This window comes from Aptenodytes patagonicus, chromosome 6 (assembly GCF_965638725.1).
Source record: "Aptenodytes patagonicus chromosome 6, bAptPat1.pri.cur, whole genome shotgun sequence".
NCBI lineage: Eukaryota > Metazoa > Chordata > Aves > Sphenisciformes > Spheniscidae > Aptenodytes > Aptenodytes patagonicus.
In genome coordinates this window covers 21,883,444-21,897,745 of record NC_134954.1, presented here as the reverse complement: position 1 = coordinate 21,897,745, position 14,302 = coordinate 21,883,444, and the positions used below count along the sequence as shown (strand labels likewise).

Genomic DNA, 14,302 nt, shown 5'->3' with positions numbered 1-14,302 from the left:
ACCAGTTCTTTCCAAGCAGTGTTGAGTTAAAGTTCTGAAAACTTGCAGCTGAGGTAGAGTTCTTCATTCCTTTTTTTACTAGCACAAAACAATATGTGCATATCAGTGTAAATGTAAAAGTACTATTTTTGTATTCTGCAGTTTTCTTTTTTCCCCACCTGCTCATCCAAGGAGAAGTATCTCTGCTTCAGAAAACTCAATTTATTTGTTGTGTGTATATTTTAAAAGTGTGTGTATAGATTTATTAAAAAAGGATATAGTTCAAACACCAGCAGACCACTGTCTAGTACAGCTGGCAAGTATTTTGTATCATGCTCTGTTATCACTTGCCACGGAGAGGACTGTGAGGTTAATCTGTTCTTGGATAACTCAGTTGGCTGTGCATGCTGGTTTTTATCTGTAGATACACAAGAATTTATCAATGATGAATACCCCTGTACCCGTTTTTCAGATCAGTACAGGGCAGCATGCAGAAGCATATGACTTCCTAGGTCCTACCCAGCTGACCAATGGTAGAACCGTACACAGAACACATTAAATTACTTTGTTAGGCCAGACTGCCTTGCTAAAATGCTGGTGTATAAAATGTAACGTTTGTCTACAGAAAATAGATCGGTGCTACCACATTGCTCTACCAGAAGCACTGCTTTTGAAGCTCTAAGTATATGAATTTCTACTGTGGAAACAAGTACATTAGAAGTACATAAATAGCAGCGTGCAGGAGAAGACAGGTGTGGTATTCGAATTTGTAAAATAATTAAGGTTTAAGTTCTTTCACAGAAAATTGTTCTATAATTTTGTTTTCATCTCATTTCACTTTGTGTAAAGTTTCTTTATTTATTTCTTAATACCAAGACAAAACATGGATCCAAGCTAACCAGTGTACTTCTGCCTCCCCCTCTCAATTATTAGGGAGACTTGGGAGCTATCAATGAAAAGTATGATGTTGCTATTTCATCTTCTTGTGGTGCCTTAGACAACATTGTTGTTGATACAATTGATACTGCACAGGAATGTGTGAATTTCTTAAAGGCAAGCGGAATTGGAGTTGCCACATTTATAGCCCTGGACAAAGTAGGTACTAGCACTTAGGCAAAACAAATTGTTGATTTACCCTAATGTGCACAGTATTAATACTGTATATGTATAATGTATTAATATGCATGTGTATAAATATGCATCATATATATTAATATATTACGCTGTATATGTATTCGTACAGGTAAAGCTAAAATGTAAGATGTTTTAATAGGCTGTTGGTACCTTAGAATATGTACTAGCAAATGATAATGTTTACTTACAGACAATTACAAGGCTTTTTAGATACCTGTATGTGTACAACAAATGTTTGGTGTGTCTTTTATATTTTTATATTTAGATTTTTTTAACAAATTAACAAACTTACTAATCCAAGTAATCTAGTAACTGCAAACTATGAAAGAGAACAATGAGTTATCAGTGAGTTTTTAATTATACTGGAAGTAAGTAGAGATCCCCAAGGAAGGAAGCTTTACTGTTAATTGCAGTACGATTGCATTTGCTTTAAAGCCCTAACATACCTTAGAATAAGGAAATGACCTCATAGTTTATCCTAAGGAATCTCTCATTCATTTATTTACTTTTTTGATGTAGATGGCTGTATGGGAAAAAAAAATTCAAAAAACCCCAACTCCTGAAAATACTCCTCGGTTGTTTGATCTGGTGAAAGTAGAAGACGAGAAGGTTCGCCTGGCTTTTTACTTCGCATTACGTGATACCCTAGTAGCTAATAACTTGGAAGAAGCTACCAGAGTAGCATTCCAAAAAGATAAAAGATGGAGGGTGGTAACACTGCAAGGACAAATCATTGAACAGTCAGGTATTTAAGTGCAAACTTACAAATATATTTTAAGTACTCTGTAGATGATATCTAAGCACGATTAGCTTGCTAACTTCATCTCTTTTACTTTAGGAACAATGACTGGTGGTGGGGGTAAAATAATGAAGGGCAGAATGGGTTCCTCAGTCGTAACGGATGTTTCAGAAGAAGAGGTTAGTACGTAATCTTAATTAAAAGTGGAATTTCGTCAAAGTTCCTTATGTTTTGGCAGTTCATACACAAGTGCTATGTCCTTTTAAATCAGCATGAGTAGTTAACAATCTGTGATGCAAGATACATTAACAATGATTTAAAGTTCACAAGGCTAGCATAGGTTATATTGCTCTTAAGTGCATTTGTTCACAGCCCAGCTATCGTATGCCTGTTACTTAATTTTTAGTCTTATAGTGCTACTGATAGCTTGGAAACAGATTGAAGGTAGGGATGAGAACATGGAAGATACTGATCATAAGGAACCATTGAGCTGCAGAGCAGTACACACAAACCTCTCAGCAGCAAGAAAAGACAGGTTTAGTCCTTCACTTTATGTCCTTGTAAGATTTGTCAGAGAATCTGAAGCAGAGCTTTCCATCAAATTTGTATTTCAGGAGTGTTTTGGAATATCAAGATATAGCTTGGTTTTTCTTCTGAATTCTTTTAGGTTTTAGTTTGTAGTTTTATTTAGTGTGCATGAAATTGTAGCCTGTGTCCTTTTTGCCTAGTATCTGCTGATCAACTTAACTGAGATCAAACATCAAAGTGGTAATACCTCTTCAAGAAGACGGTGTAACTGTCAAGTAAACCATGGCTCCTGACATCAGTCCTCTCCCTACAGGAGAACAAACTTTTGCTCTTTAGGAATGAGAGCTACAAGCCAACACAAGGGTTGAAAATTTGCTTACCACTAAGGACACAGAAACAGTAGTTAGTATTTTTTAGGTGAAAGTACTTTCAAATTGAAGAAGTTCAAAATCAGACTCGACTTTAAGGTTCTCTCTGTCTGATTTCTCTGGTGGAGGAGATAACCATGTCACCACCTTTGCTGTAATAGCTGATGTTTCTGCACTTTTTGGTTTTATCACTTAGAGGTTAAAATATATATCTATTCTTCTTTCACTTATCTTTTGTATTTTCACCCTCACTCAGCTTGGAAAATAGGATTGCATTGGCCAAGAAAAGATAAAATTCTGCAAACCCTGGAGAGTTTGACATGCAACTCTTTTTTTCTGTCAAGCCTATTCAGATAATGCTGTACTTGTAGAGAACTAACAAACTAACCTCATGGACAAAGTGTTATTGCCCTAGCCTTGTAAAGGGTCAATAAATATATAAGGCACCTCATATTTAGATTTTACTGATAAGGGACTCTGCTATTTCTTGTCTTCACACTTAGATTTATTCATTGCTTGTTCTCTCCAAGAGACAGGCTTATGTACTGTTTTCTGTTTGGCCCATGAGAGATACTGTGGCACTTGGTAACGATCAGTTGCTATAACTCATTTTCAAGAGTGTTGGCTCTGTACCTGTCTAGCATAGTGGACAACTCCAGGTAGAATGAGTATGTTCAGATCCGCACCTGTTAGACAGTTCTCTATATGTAAAAACAGAAAATGGGCTGAGGTCTGAAATACATCCTCGTTCCTTCTGTTCTTGAAGGTGAATTGCAAGACTTGGTCACTTGGCCAGTTACTATGTGCAAAAGCTTGTCTTCCTAACACCAGATTACCACAGAAACCAACTAGCATCAAATCTTAACTATAGTAAAAATTGCTTCTAGTTTCTGCTTGTGTGTTTTTTGGTTTCTGCCTTCGCTACTCTGACTTAAGCCTTTCAAGCTTAATCTAGGTTTTATTTCCTTAAAACAATTCTCCATTATGAGCTATTTTGACAGGGATTCTTCAGCTGACTTTCTTATGCTTGCTCCTCTTGTTTTTCACTATTGTAACTGATCTTCTCAGCAGTCAGCCTCCATATTCTGTCCTGCTACAGCAAACTTTCAAGTTTTTACTCCACTTTGTTCTTGTGTTTTAAGAGATCATAGACTGTCGAGCACGTGAATGAGATCTTGCTTTGTTTTGTAGTGGTGATGCTAGGCAAATGATCATATCTCATTTTTGTGTAGGTCAATAAAATGGAATCTCAACTGCAGAAGGATTCTAAAAGAGCAGTACAGTATGAAGAGGAGAAATTACAACTTGAAGAAGCCATAAGAAAACTGCGCCAAGATGTTCGGGAAATGAGAAATACTTTAGAAAAGTATACAGCAAGTATCCAGGTGAACAAGTTTATTATTTATTATCTGGCTTCTCCATGAATGTGCGGGGGGATAACTTCTCAGCCTCAGCTTAACAGTCCTTGTTAGTATCAAGGATCTTTTTAAAGTACGAGATTCTAACACAGTTGTGTTTTCTGTAGAGTTTATCTGAACAAGAAATTCATCTAAAAACCCAAGTTAAGGAACTTGAAGCAAATGTAATTGCTGCCGCTCCGGACAAAAACAAACAGAAGGAATTGGAAAAAATCCTTAGTAGTTACAAAAAAGGTACATTTTGTGGAGAGGGGATTATAGATAAAAATTGTAGTCATGTTCTTTTACTAATACAGGAATGAATGGTTACGGCTTTGTTCTTTCAGATAACCAGTGCAGTACCATATCTTGGTTTGGAACCCCTTTTCTTCTAAGGCAGGGATAGAAGGTGCTTCTAGAGATTAGAGAGTGAAAACCCTTTTTTTGCAATTGTTCAAGTTCGTATTTCAGTCAAGCTAAAGTAAACATTAATTTTAGTATTTTTTTTGTTTATTTGGTTAGATTTCTATGGCTGTATTACAGATTCATAGGGAAACTTAGTTTAATTAGGGGTAAGAATTGTTAATGTGGAGGGTAATGATATTAAAGGCAAGTAAAGGCTTTTGCCATGCTCTCACTGAACTATTACATTACTCTAAAACGAATACCCTGTATTCTGTTGTGGGCACACTGTACCCCCGTTCTTTTTGTGAAAGATGTTTACTCTGAGAACTTGAATAACAGTTTCCCTGAAGTAATTGGTAGCTTAGTAAAGTAAACCTTGACTGCTTCTTTGTATTTCTTGCCCAGGGAATAATACCAGCGTGGTAAAACACAATTCCCTTCCCCCACAATTCTGCTTTCGTAGCATCTTAGGAAAGAGAATACGTACTATATGGATTCCCTCTATGCCTCTTTTTGAACAGTATAGCATCAAGAGTATGAATGCTTTATTTCCTCAATTGCACTAAGGTTTGATGTTATAAATATCTTCTCTAACATTTCTACCAAATAATGGAGAGATACAAACCTCTGTTCTCTTCTGGAGATATGACTGCCTTCCACCTTTCAAGTCTCTGCTTTACCCCTTCTGTCACCAAAAGGAAATTATAAATCTGTAGCAAATTTAGTGTGGGGTTTTGTTTGTTGTGCCCTTAGAACACTAAGGTGCTACATTGTTTCATTTTTGAAAGCTGTACAACTTACTAAGATGGTTTTGTTGAGTTTTAAGTATAAGCTAAATAAGGAAACTTACCTACCTTGAAGGTAGAGTAGGCTATCTTACTAGTCAGGATGTGTAGTAACTACACAGTGATACCAGCTACCGAGCAACAGTTAGCAGCCAGTTCTTATAATTTAAGCCCTTCGAGCATCTTCCCATTAAATAAATGCAAAGAATGAGTACATAAGAAACTATTCCAAGCTATCTCATGTATTTAAGCACTCTCTATATATTAAGTAATCTAATTAAAGTTTTTGGTGGTTTACACCAAAAAAGCTTTGGTAGTATAATAGTGTCAGAAAGATGTGGGTGGTATTTTTTTTTGCCACAGTAAAAAAAAAAAAACCACAACATCATTTTTCACAGTATAAAGAATACTGCTCAATATAGTAATACAGCAGAGCGCTTTATCACTTAAATCGATGCATTGCAGCAGTCCAGTGTTCCTAGGGTCAGCGTAATGACCTTAACTTGATTTTGTTTATTGACAGATTATGATTGTATTGCTGAGAAAGCTGGTAAAATAGAAAATGAAGTTAAACGATTACATAACCTCATAATTGAGATCAATAATCATAAACTTAAAGCACAGCAAGACAAACTTGATAAGATCAACAAAGAAATAGATGAATGTACTTCAACTATTACTAAAGCCCAAGTGGCAGTCAAGACTGCGGACAGGTATAGTAGACATCGGTGCGCTCAACAGTAGAGCTTTAGGCTGTAATTGTATATTGCTGCAATTTGTGTTTGATTACAGTTGGACCTTTCCACGGGGGATTTGTCAGGCTAGGGGAGATGGTTTTCACCTCTTTATGGCTAAAGGAAAACTGGAGGGAGAAGGTCATATCCTTTTTCTCTAAACTGATTTACCTCAAACTGAGACTGGTTCTTAATTAAGAACCGTAATCTTTGTTAGTGTGCTTTACAGGGAAAGGATCAGAGACCTAGAAAGCTTAGTGAAACCTGACCAAGGAGAGTCACGTCAGCCTTCAAATAGCTGTATCTGTTGGCATTGGTGCCTGCAGGACACTTGCTTGTTTTAAGTAGTCTCCATAGCTAAAAATCCCTTGATCTTAAAATCTTAATTTTCAGTTGCATGTCTAATACTATATGTTGCTTTTGTGGAGAAGGTAAAGGGAGATAAAATTTTTTGGTTTCTAATCAGCGGTTTAAAATCATGTTTATAATTTTTCTGCTAATATTTGCCTATCACTAAAATGCAATATTTCAGGGTAAAGATTCAAAATAGCACTTAATTGCCATGCAGTGGAGCAGTTCAAATCTGAAGGGACTAATTTTATTATGAGGCATGTCAGGAAATAAAATGTGATATATTTTTTTTATGCTAGCTTAACAATGCATAATGAATACTCAGAACAAATGTCAAGTCTCTGAAAGAACAAATTAAGTCATTTAATGAGGCCTGTCTGCTGTATGTTTAAGGAAGACAACTTTGTTTTACTTGGATATCTCAGGAGTGTGAGAGTTCATACATAAATAAGCACTTCCTATTTGGTTGTCAATAGCTATTGAACAATCTTTATCAGTAAGATTGTGTTTCAAGATTATCTTATGTCATATTTGCACTTGTGAGGTATACAAACATCTCGGTACCCATGCAGAAACCTGAAAAAATCTGAGGAGTCCGTTCTTCGCACGGAGAAGGAAATTGAAGATAATGAGAAAGAAATTAAAGACTTGACAGAAGAGCTGACTACGCTAGAAGACAAAGCTACTGAGGTTATAAATAACTGCAGGCAAGCTGAAGTAAGTGTCATGTTAATTTAGTGTATTTCTTCATAGAGGTCTGTGAAATAAATTTTAGATAATAGTTGTTGTGCCAGAGTTGTCCTAATGGCTGATGTCTGTTAGCCTTCGTCCTTAGACATTCCAGGCATGCCTAGCAAGGGGTTGCATTAGCTGATAGTACCTTCATTTCTTTAAAAAAACAAAACAAACAAACAAAAAAAAACAAAAAACCCCAAAAAAACCTCAAAACACACACACAGCCCTCCACCTTGCCATTTAAGCCTCAGACTTGACAATGCTCATCTAAAGTATCTTTTTTTTCTAAGTTGCTTTACTACTCATCCTCCAAAAATTCACACGGGGTTAAAATGGCAAAGAATGTTCTTTTCTGTATCCTGCAATATATTGTGTGCATTCACACAAAATAAGTAATTTTGTTTAATTATTAATCAAAGTTGACCTTTAAATACAGATGCTGGGGGGAAAAATACTAAGCTAAAACAGTCCTAGTAAGCAGTCCGGTCTTCAGGTAAAATCAGGATGATGAGTTACATCTTTACTATATCCTAGTTATATCCTATTCTATTCTTATGCAAATGTTGCTGTACAGCTGCAGAGTGGCATGCCGTGATGGTCAGGGAATGGGAATGATGTGTTGTGGTTTTGGTGTGGTTTCTTTTTTTTATGAATACTTGCCCAGAAATATATCTTGACCCAATTTTCTGAAGATAAGAAAAAACTTAAACCAAGTTTCCCCAAAGAAATTATTAGCTTTAAAACTTGCTTAAAAATATATTTTTTCCAGTTATGTGGGACTTTATTTTCCCGTCTAGATTTATGTACCAGAGAGAGTGAAAACAACGAGGGTGTCTGAAATTCTTCCAAATAAAGCTGTTTCTTTGAGACTGTCTTTCTCTAAAACTGCCTTTTAGCTAAAAACACCTGAGTGCAGGACTCATTTAATCCAGATCTGGAATGAAAATATAAACTTCAGCATTGTCCTGGTTTCAGCTGGGATGGAGTTAATTTTCTCCCTAGTAGCTGGTACAGTGCTGTGTTTTGGATTTAGCATGAGAATAATGCTGATGTTTTAGTTGTTGCTAAGCAGTGTTTATACTAAGTCAAGGGCTTTTCAGCTTCCCATGCTCTATGGACTGAGAAGGCTGGAGGTGCACAAGAAGCTGGGAGGGGGCCCAGCCAGGACAGCTGACCCAAACTGGCCAAAGGGACATTCCATACCATGTGACGTCATGCTCAGTACATAAACTGGGGAAAGCTGGCCGGGGGGGCTGCTGCTCAGGGACTGGCTGGGCATCAGTCAGCAGGTGGTGAGCAATTGCATTGTGCATCACTTGCTTTGTGTATTCTTTTTTATTATTATTATTGTTGTTATTACTTTTTTACTTTATTTCAATTATTAAACTGTCTTTATCTCAACCCACGAGGTTTCTCACTTTGACTCTTCCGATTCTCTCCCCCGTCCCACCAGGGGCGTGGAGTGAGCGAGCGGCTGTGTGGTGCTCAGTCGCCAGCTGGGGTTAAACCACAGCAAGCATATTTCAGTCATTCCAGAATTCAGGGACCTGGTTAATCTAATACAAGAATATGTACTTGCTTACATCAGTACTTAAGATTGTGGAGAGTAAGCTCTGTGAATAATAAAGTGAAAACAAATCTATAACCCAAGAAAGTGGTAACACTTTTGTAGGCAACTGATGCACTTTTTTTGGTCATTTCTGTTTAGGAAGCGTTGCCAGCAGTTCAGGAGGAACATCGCAGCTTACTCCAGGAGATTAAAACTATTCAAGATGATGAACATGCACTTCAAAAGGAAGCTCTTAATATTAAGCTGAAAATTGAACAAATTGATAGTCATATTTCTGCACACCAGTCAAAGATTAAATACTGGCAAAAAGAGGTAGGGAAATTGTGTAGTTCCTAAAACTTGAACTATAAGATCTCAACAGATTAATATGTTAACAGGTAGTTAGAAAACAGATAATTTGGGAGAAAATTCCTATTCAGCTCACAGTTTATTGGTGTTTATGGTATAACAATCAACTCTAAAAAAAATATGACCTTTCAGTCTCTTACTTTCTGGTTTACATACAAGGGTATGGATGAGTTATGAATTAAATGGTTTAGCTTCTAGCTTTTTAAGGTTGTTTTTTTAATTTATGAAAGAATGGTAAGATAGCTATAACTGACATAACGCTATCTATGAGTAATTAAGAGCAATGAGGGAAAAATACATAGGCCATAAATGGCAACCAAGAGACGTTTTGTGCTTGAGTATCCTCTCTGTTACATATTAAAAAATGTTTTAAAAGGCTAAGCACCCTCATAGCTGAGAAGCAAAGAGGACTTAAAACATTGATAACTAAAACACAAGTGACATGTAACAGTGTTCAGTGCTGTGTCCACTAAGCTGTTCTTTATAAAAATGGCAAGACCTTTTCCTTGAAAGCGTTTCACCTAAAACTTGTAGTCCATTTGGTACATCAAATTGCCTTTCCCCAGTTATAGATAGTCGGGCCAATAGGGATTCTGTGGGGCCAGGAAGAAACTCTGCTCCTCAGAGACTGCTGCTTGAACCAGCTCATCGAGTAAATTTAAAACCAGTGGGAACAAGGAATTGCTAGCTAGGTGCTACAACACTAGCTTCTCAGGCTGAGTTGTATTTGAGCAGGACTGCTGGCAGCCTTCACTCAGGCGAACACGTAGATAGCTTCACACAGACCTTATTTCTTGCTGTCACGTCCATTTTAACTGCTCTAGTTCTGTTGAACAAGCTAGTTCTAAGCATTGTCTGACATTCGGTGTGTTAATTTCAAAAGTGTCTCTGATCAGCTTCTGGGAAGGGCTTTTAATTATTCTGGAACCAGTTCTGCAGGGAATCCTGACTTTTTCTGGCCCATGGTAGTACTCTGGCCCACAGAGTATTAAGTGTATAGTTATTAAAGTTCTATGGCATCAGTAGAGGTGATGTACTCGTTGTCTGCTACTGCTCCTATTACAGAGAAATCTCCAGTGTAAGAATTATGTATATAATGTTCAGGAACAGAATAATAGGATAAAAGTATATTTGTCTTTTTCACATCTTATTTTTAAAGGGAGTTATGTGAAGAATCTTTGAATGTTTTGAGATTGGAAGCTTCTGTATGTACTAATACAGAAAATGTTTATTTTAGAAACATGTTAATGTGATAACTAATGTGATCTTTAAAGACTTTTAGTAACTGGTTTTGAATTTTAGATATCAAAATTATCACTGCACCCCATAGAAGACAAGCCACCTGAAGAACTTCCAGTACTAAATCAAGAAGAGCTTGAGGCTATCAAGGATCCAGATGTTATCACTAATCAGATAGCTCTCCTGGAAGCCCAGTGTCATGAAATGAAACCCAACCTTAGTGCTATTGCAGAATATAAGAAGAAGGTAAGCTGAATTACTATTGTGTAGTAGTAGGATTCATCTCTTTGATATTGCATTGCCTGTTACTGCAATAGTACGGCACACCCCTCATCTAAGGTAAGCATTGTGGATACAGCTTTATTGTTTTCCACTACTTGAACCTGTACAGAATTCATGGCATCGCTTCTGAAGTACGGAGGTAACCTTCCAATTGTGCATTTTTCTTCAGGTGGCTGCTCAAATGGATCCTGCACTTGAAGTGCATGCAAAAATGCACTTTTTATCTAGGTGACAAAAGAAAGTATCTCCTCTATGGGCATACCAGGAAAAGGTGGTCCTCTTCTTCAGTTCCTTTCTTTTGGAAACTGAAATGGAACCCTTGAATTTCCCCTTTCTCCTCCGCAGGCTGTGCTATTACTAGCATCCTGAATAGCTCGTACTTAGCCAAGTGTGAAAGTTGTATCTAGGAGCTTTCATACACCTTTTAGATTTGATACCATCGATGTCAGGTGAAGACAACTTTCTCCTGTGAAAGTTTGTTTATTTAGAGTCGACTAGTCTTGACAGTCTAGACGGATACACAACAATACCAGGATTTTTTTCTCCTCACAATACTCGCTTCAGTAATGCACTATTCAACAGATTAAATATTTTTTTTATTTTAACATAGGTTTTCCATCAGCAGCATAGAGATGAGAAAAAAGAGAGTTTGGTTTTGTTTTTTTGTTCCAAGGCTGTTACGTGTTCTGGGAAAAATGAATTTTCAAATAGTAGGAAAAATGGTTTAAAATCTAAATTAAGGAGACAGCTTCTTTAACTGTACTTTTTTTTTTTCTGCAGGAAGAGCTATACCTGAAACGTGTGGCTGAATTGGATGACATTACCAATGAGAGAGACAACTTCAGACAAGCTTTTGAAGATCTTAGGAAACAAAGGCTAAATGAATTTATGGCAGGATTTAATGTAATAACAAATAAACTGAAGGAAAATTACCAGATGCTTACTTTGGGAGGGGATGCTGAATTAGAACTTGTGGACAGTCTGGACCCCTTCTCTGAGGGAATCATGTTTAGGTTTGTCAAAATACTTTGTATTATTGCTCTAATTCTTAGTTGTTCTATTCCTTTTTCCAACCTGCTTTTTAAGTAAATTTTCATTGATCATCTGCTAACCAAGACAGTCCTCCCTCTTGGCAAGTACTGGCAAGATACTGACAGAAGCCACAACTTTTTAGCATTGAGTAACAAAGAGATTCATTTCTCCTGGAGAAAAAAGTAACTAACAGCAGTTAGAAAGCTTTGAGTTTGCTGAAGTAAATTCTCAGGGTTTCTTCATTCCCAAATCATTTCATTCTGCCTAGGGAATCATGTCAGTCACATTGGTGACTGGAGATTGTTCTGTCATAAATGGTCCTAAGAGTATATTCATTACTTAAGAGTAGAATAGCATTTTTGAAAGAAAATTAAATAGCAGTTCTTAAGTGTTATAGTTCCTACAGAGAATAGCTGAGTGTTACAATAGTTTGAGTTCAGGCAAACGTCAGCTGACCATGTAGCTGTGCGTGCATCCAGGGAGTTACTCCTTGGTGAATAGAAATAATCCAGTTCGCTACCTCTCAGCTGCAGAGGACTAAGTATCAAGCAGCTCATCCATGGTTTTAGTCGAGCTTCTTTGTGTCTGTCTTCCAAGAATTCCCTCCTGTCTTGTGACTCGCTTTTCACCACGACGTATTTATTTTCATCGTGAACAGAAATAAGTTACAAACTCATTTCTTTCAGTGTTCGGCCTCCAAAGAAAAGTTGGAAGAAGATATTTAACTTATCAGGAGGAGAGAAGACTCTTAGTTCCCTGGCTCTAGTTTTTGCTCTTCATCATTACAAGCCAACGCCACTTTATTTTATGGATGAGATTGATGCAGCGCTTGACTTCAAGAATGTATCTATTGTAGCGTATTACATATATGTAAGTATTTAATGGTAACTACTGTAGTGTAATTTTTCTAAGATATTTTCTCCTCTGCCAGAAAAGACAAAGTGGTAACACAGTTACGGCCAGATTTAAAAATCTGGAATAAGAGTGTTTTCAAATAATTAGGTGGAAACCATGTACTAAGCAGATTTCCAGAAAGGTGCTTAGAATGTTGCTTTCTGCATATTTTTTCTAAGCTGCTAAGTTTGATGCTTTCCTGAAATGAGGCAACTAATAGAGGATCTACAAGTTGGCTCTCTCCAAATCCTGATTGTATTGTTTCAAAAGCTGTCTGAAGAGTGCTGGAGTTTGCCAAAGGTGCCACATTTCCATGTATCCTTGCTGCTACTGCTTTCTCTTTAAAATATAGATACTTTCCCCAAAATAATCAGCTCTAGTCAGCTGAGACACAATAATTTACGTAGCTCTTAGTAATGTGTTCGTGTATCCAAGCTCATGACTTCATTCTCGGGTGCAGCTGAGGTTCCCTGGCTTTATACTTCCATTTCATTAGCATGAGCGGTTTCCCACAGGCTTCTTTGATCTGTGTCTTTATTAGTGGTTGTTTTCTTTCATGCCTTTAAAAATTCTGTTGTCACCATATTTAAGTCAAGCAAACATTTACATTGCTACAGTTCTGATTGTTAATTTAAACTTAGTTTTCAGAATTATCCAAAGCATAACCACCAGTTTTGGGAACACCCTAGAAGTGCCAAAGATTATGATTAGCTACTTAAAATTAGGGAAACGCTTTGAAGATACCTGTCTGCAACTGTAGTTTTAAACTCTGCTTCCACAATCCCTGTATTTTTCACAAAGGAGGGTCCATCACCCAGATGTGATGTGGTAGAGCAAAGATTTTAATTTCAACTGCAGTGTAGACTAACAACTAAATTTGAAACTTAGTATAGTTTAGCTCTTAAATGCAAATTATAGCTTAGTATATAGCTATAGCTCCATATTTTGTATACAACTTCTGAATTAGTACTATCCTAGGAGAAAAGGATAGTACACACTATCATAGCATATAGTACATACACGCAACATAAAGCGCACGTGTGTGTGCTGTACCTTCCCACAAAGTGATTATAGCTGCTTTGTTAAAACAGGTAGGTGGCCAGCCCTCGGTCTGCCCAGCCTTGCAGTCTGCAGGGACACACCCCTAACTGCTGAGTGGGTTGGATGGTCCTGTTGCAGCGCAATGGCCTACCTGCATAACCAGCTCCATCCACGTCAGCGCATCATTGTTGGATATTATGAGATCTCTGATCAGGGATCAGGACCCCCCCCCGTGCCATGCTGTATGCTATGGGCTGGATTTTACCCAACCTGGTAATCCTATGCAGTTTGCATTCAGTCCTTACTGGATTTCTCCGATGCGGCAGCAGCTACACCTTGGTGTTGCCACGCTGTGCCCCCTGCCGCAGAGAAGCTCTACTTTTTCTTTTTGCCTAGTTAAGATGCTGCTCTGCTCTCTCCTACTGCACTTTCCTCCCTTCTTGTGGCCTGACCAGCAAGCTATCGGGTCCCAGCTTGCCACAGCAAGAATGGAGCCAGAGTTGTACAGTTGCTTTGCTGCTCCTGCTCAGTGCTCTCAGGAGCCCCGTGGGAGGCCCCACACTGATACTGCTGGGTTCTTAAGGATAAAGTTTGTTTTGTTTTTAAAGCACCACCAAGTTTAGCTATTTTGTTATCTATTGTTGTTCTGCCTTAGGGTCACAGAACTAGTGTTTGTCAAGGCTTGTCCTCATTAGCAAAGGGGTTGCTTTCCCCATTCTCAGTGCATGGAAATAGGTTTGT

General features: G+C 37.6%; 1 protein-coding gene across 3 annotated transcripts in view; it reads left to right on the top strand.

Annotated features, from left to right (window-relative positions):
• Positions 1-14,302, top strand: part of SMC4 (structural maintenance of chromosomes 4) — a 41,907-nt gene that overhangs the window by 26,608 nt on the left and 997 nt on the right. For all 3 annotated transcript variants that reach the window (XM_076341442.1, XM_076341441.1, XM_076341443.1), the window contains 11 exons: positions 913-1,074; positions 1,633-1,858; positions 1,952-2,031; positions 3,981-4,133; positions 4,274-4,400; positions 5,859-6,048; positions 6,993-7,137; positions 8,864-9,037; positions 10,376-10,558; positions 11,375-11,607; positions 12,313-12,496. In XM_076341442.1, the coding sequence (XP_076197557.1) occupies positions 913-1,074; positions 1,633-1,858; positions 1,952-2,031; positions 3,981-4,133; positions 4,274-4,400; positions 5,859-6,048; positions 6,993-7,137; positions 8,864-9,037; positions 10,376-10,558; positions 11,375-11,607; positions 12,313-12,496 (1,857 nt within the window). The remainder of the gene's footprint in view (positions 1-912; positions 1,075-1,632; positions 1,859-1,951; positions 2,032-3,980; positions 4,134-4,273; positions 4,401-5,858; positions 6,049-6,992; positions 7,138-8,863; positions 9,038-10,375; positions 10,559-11,374; positions 11,608-12,312; positions 12,497-14,302) is intronic.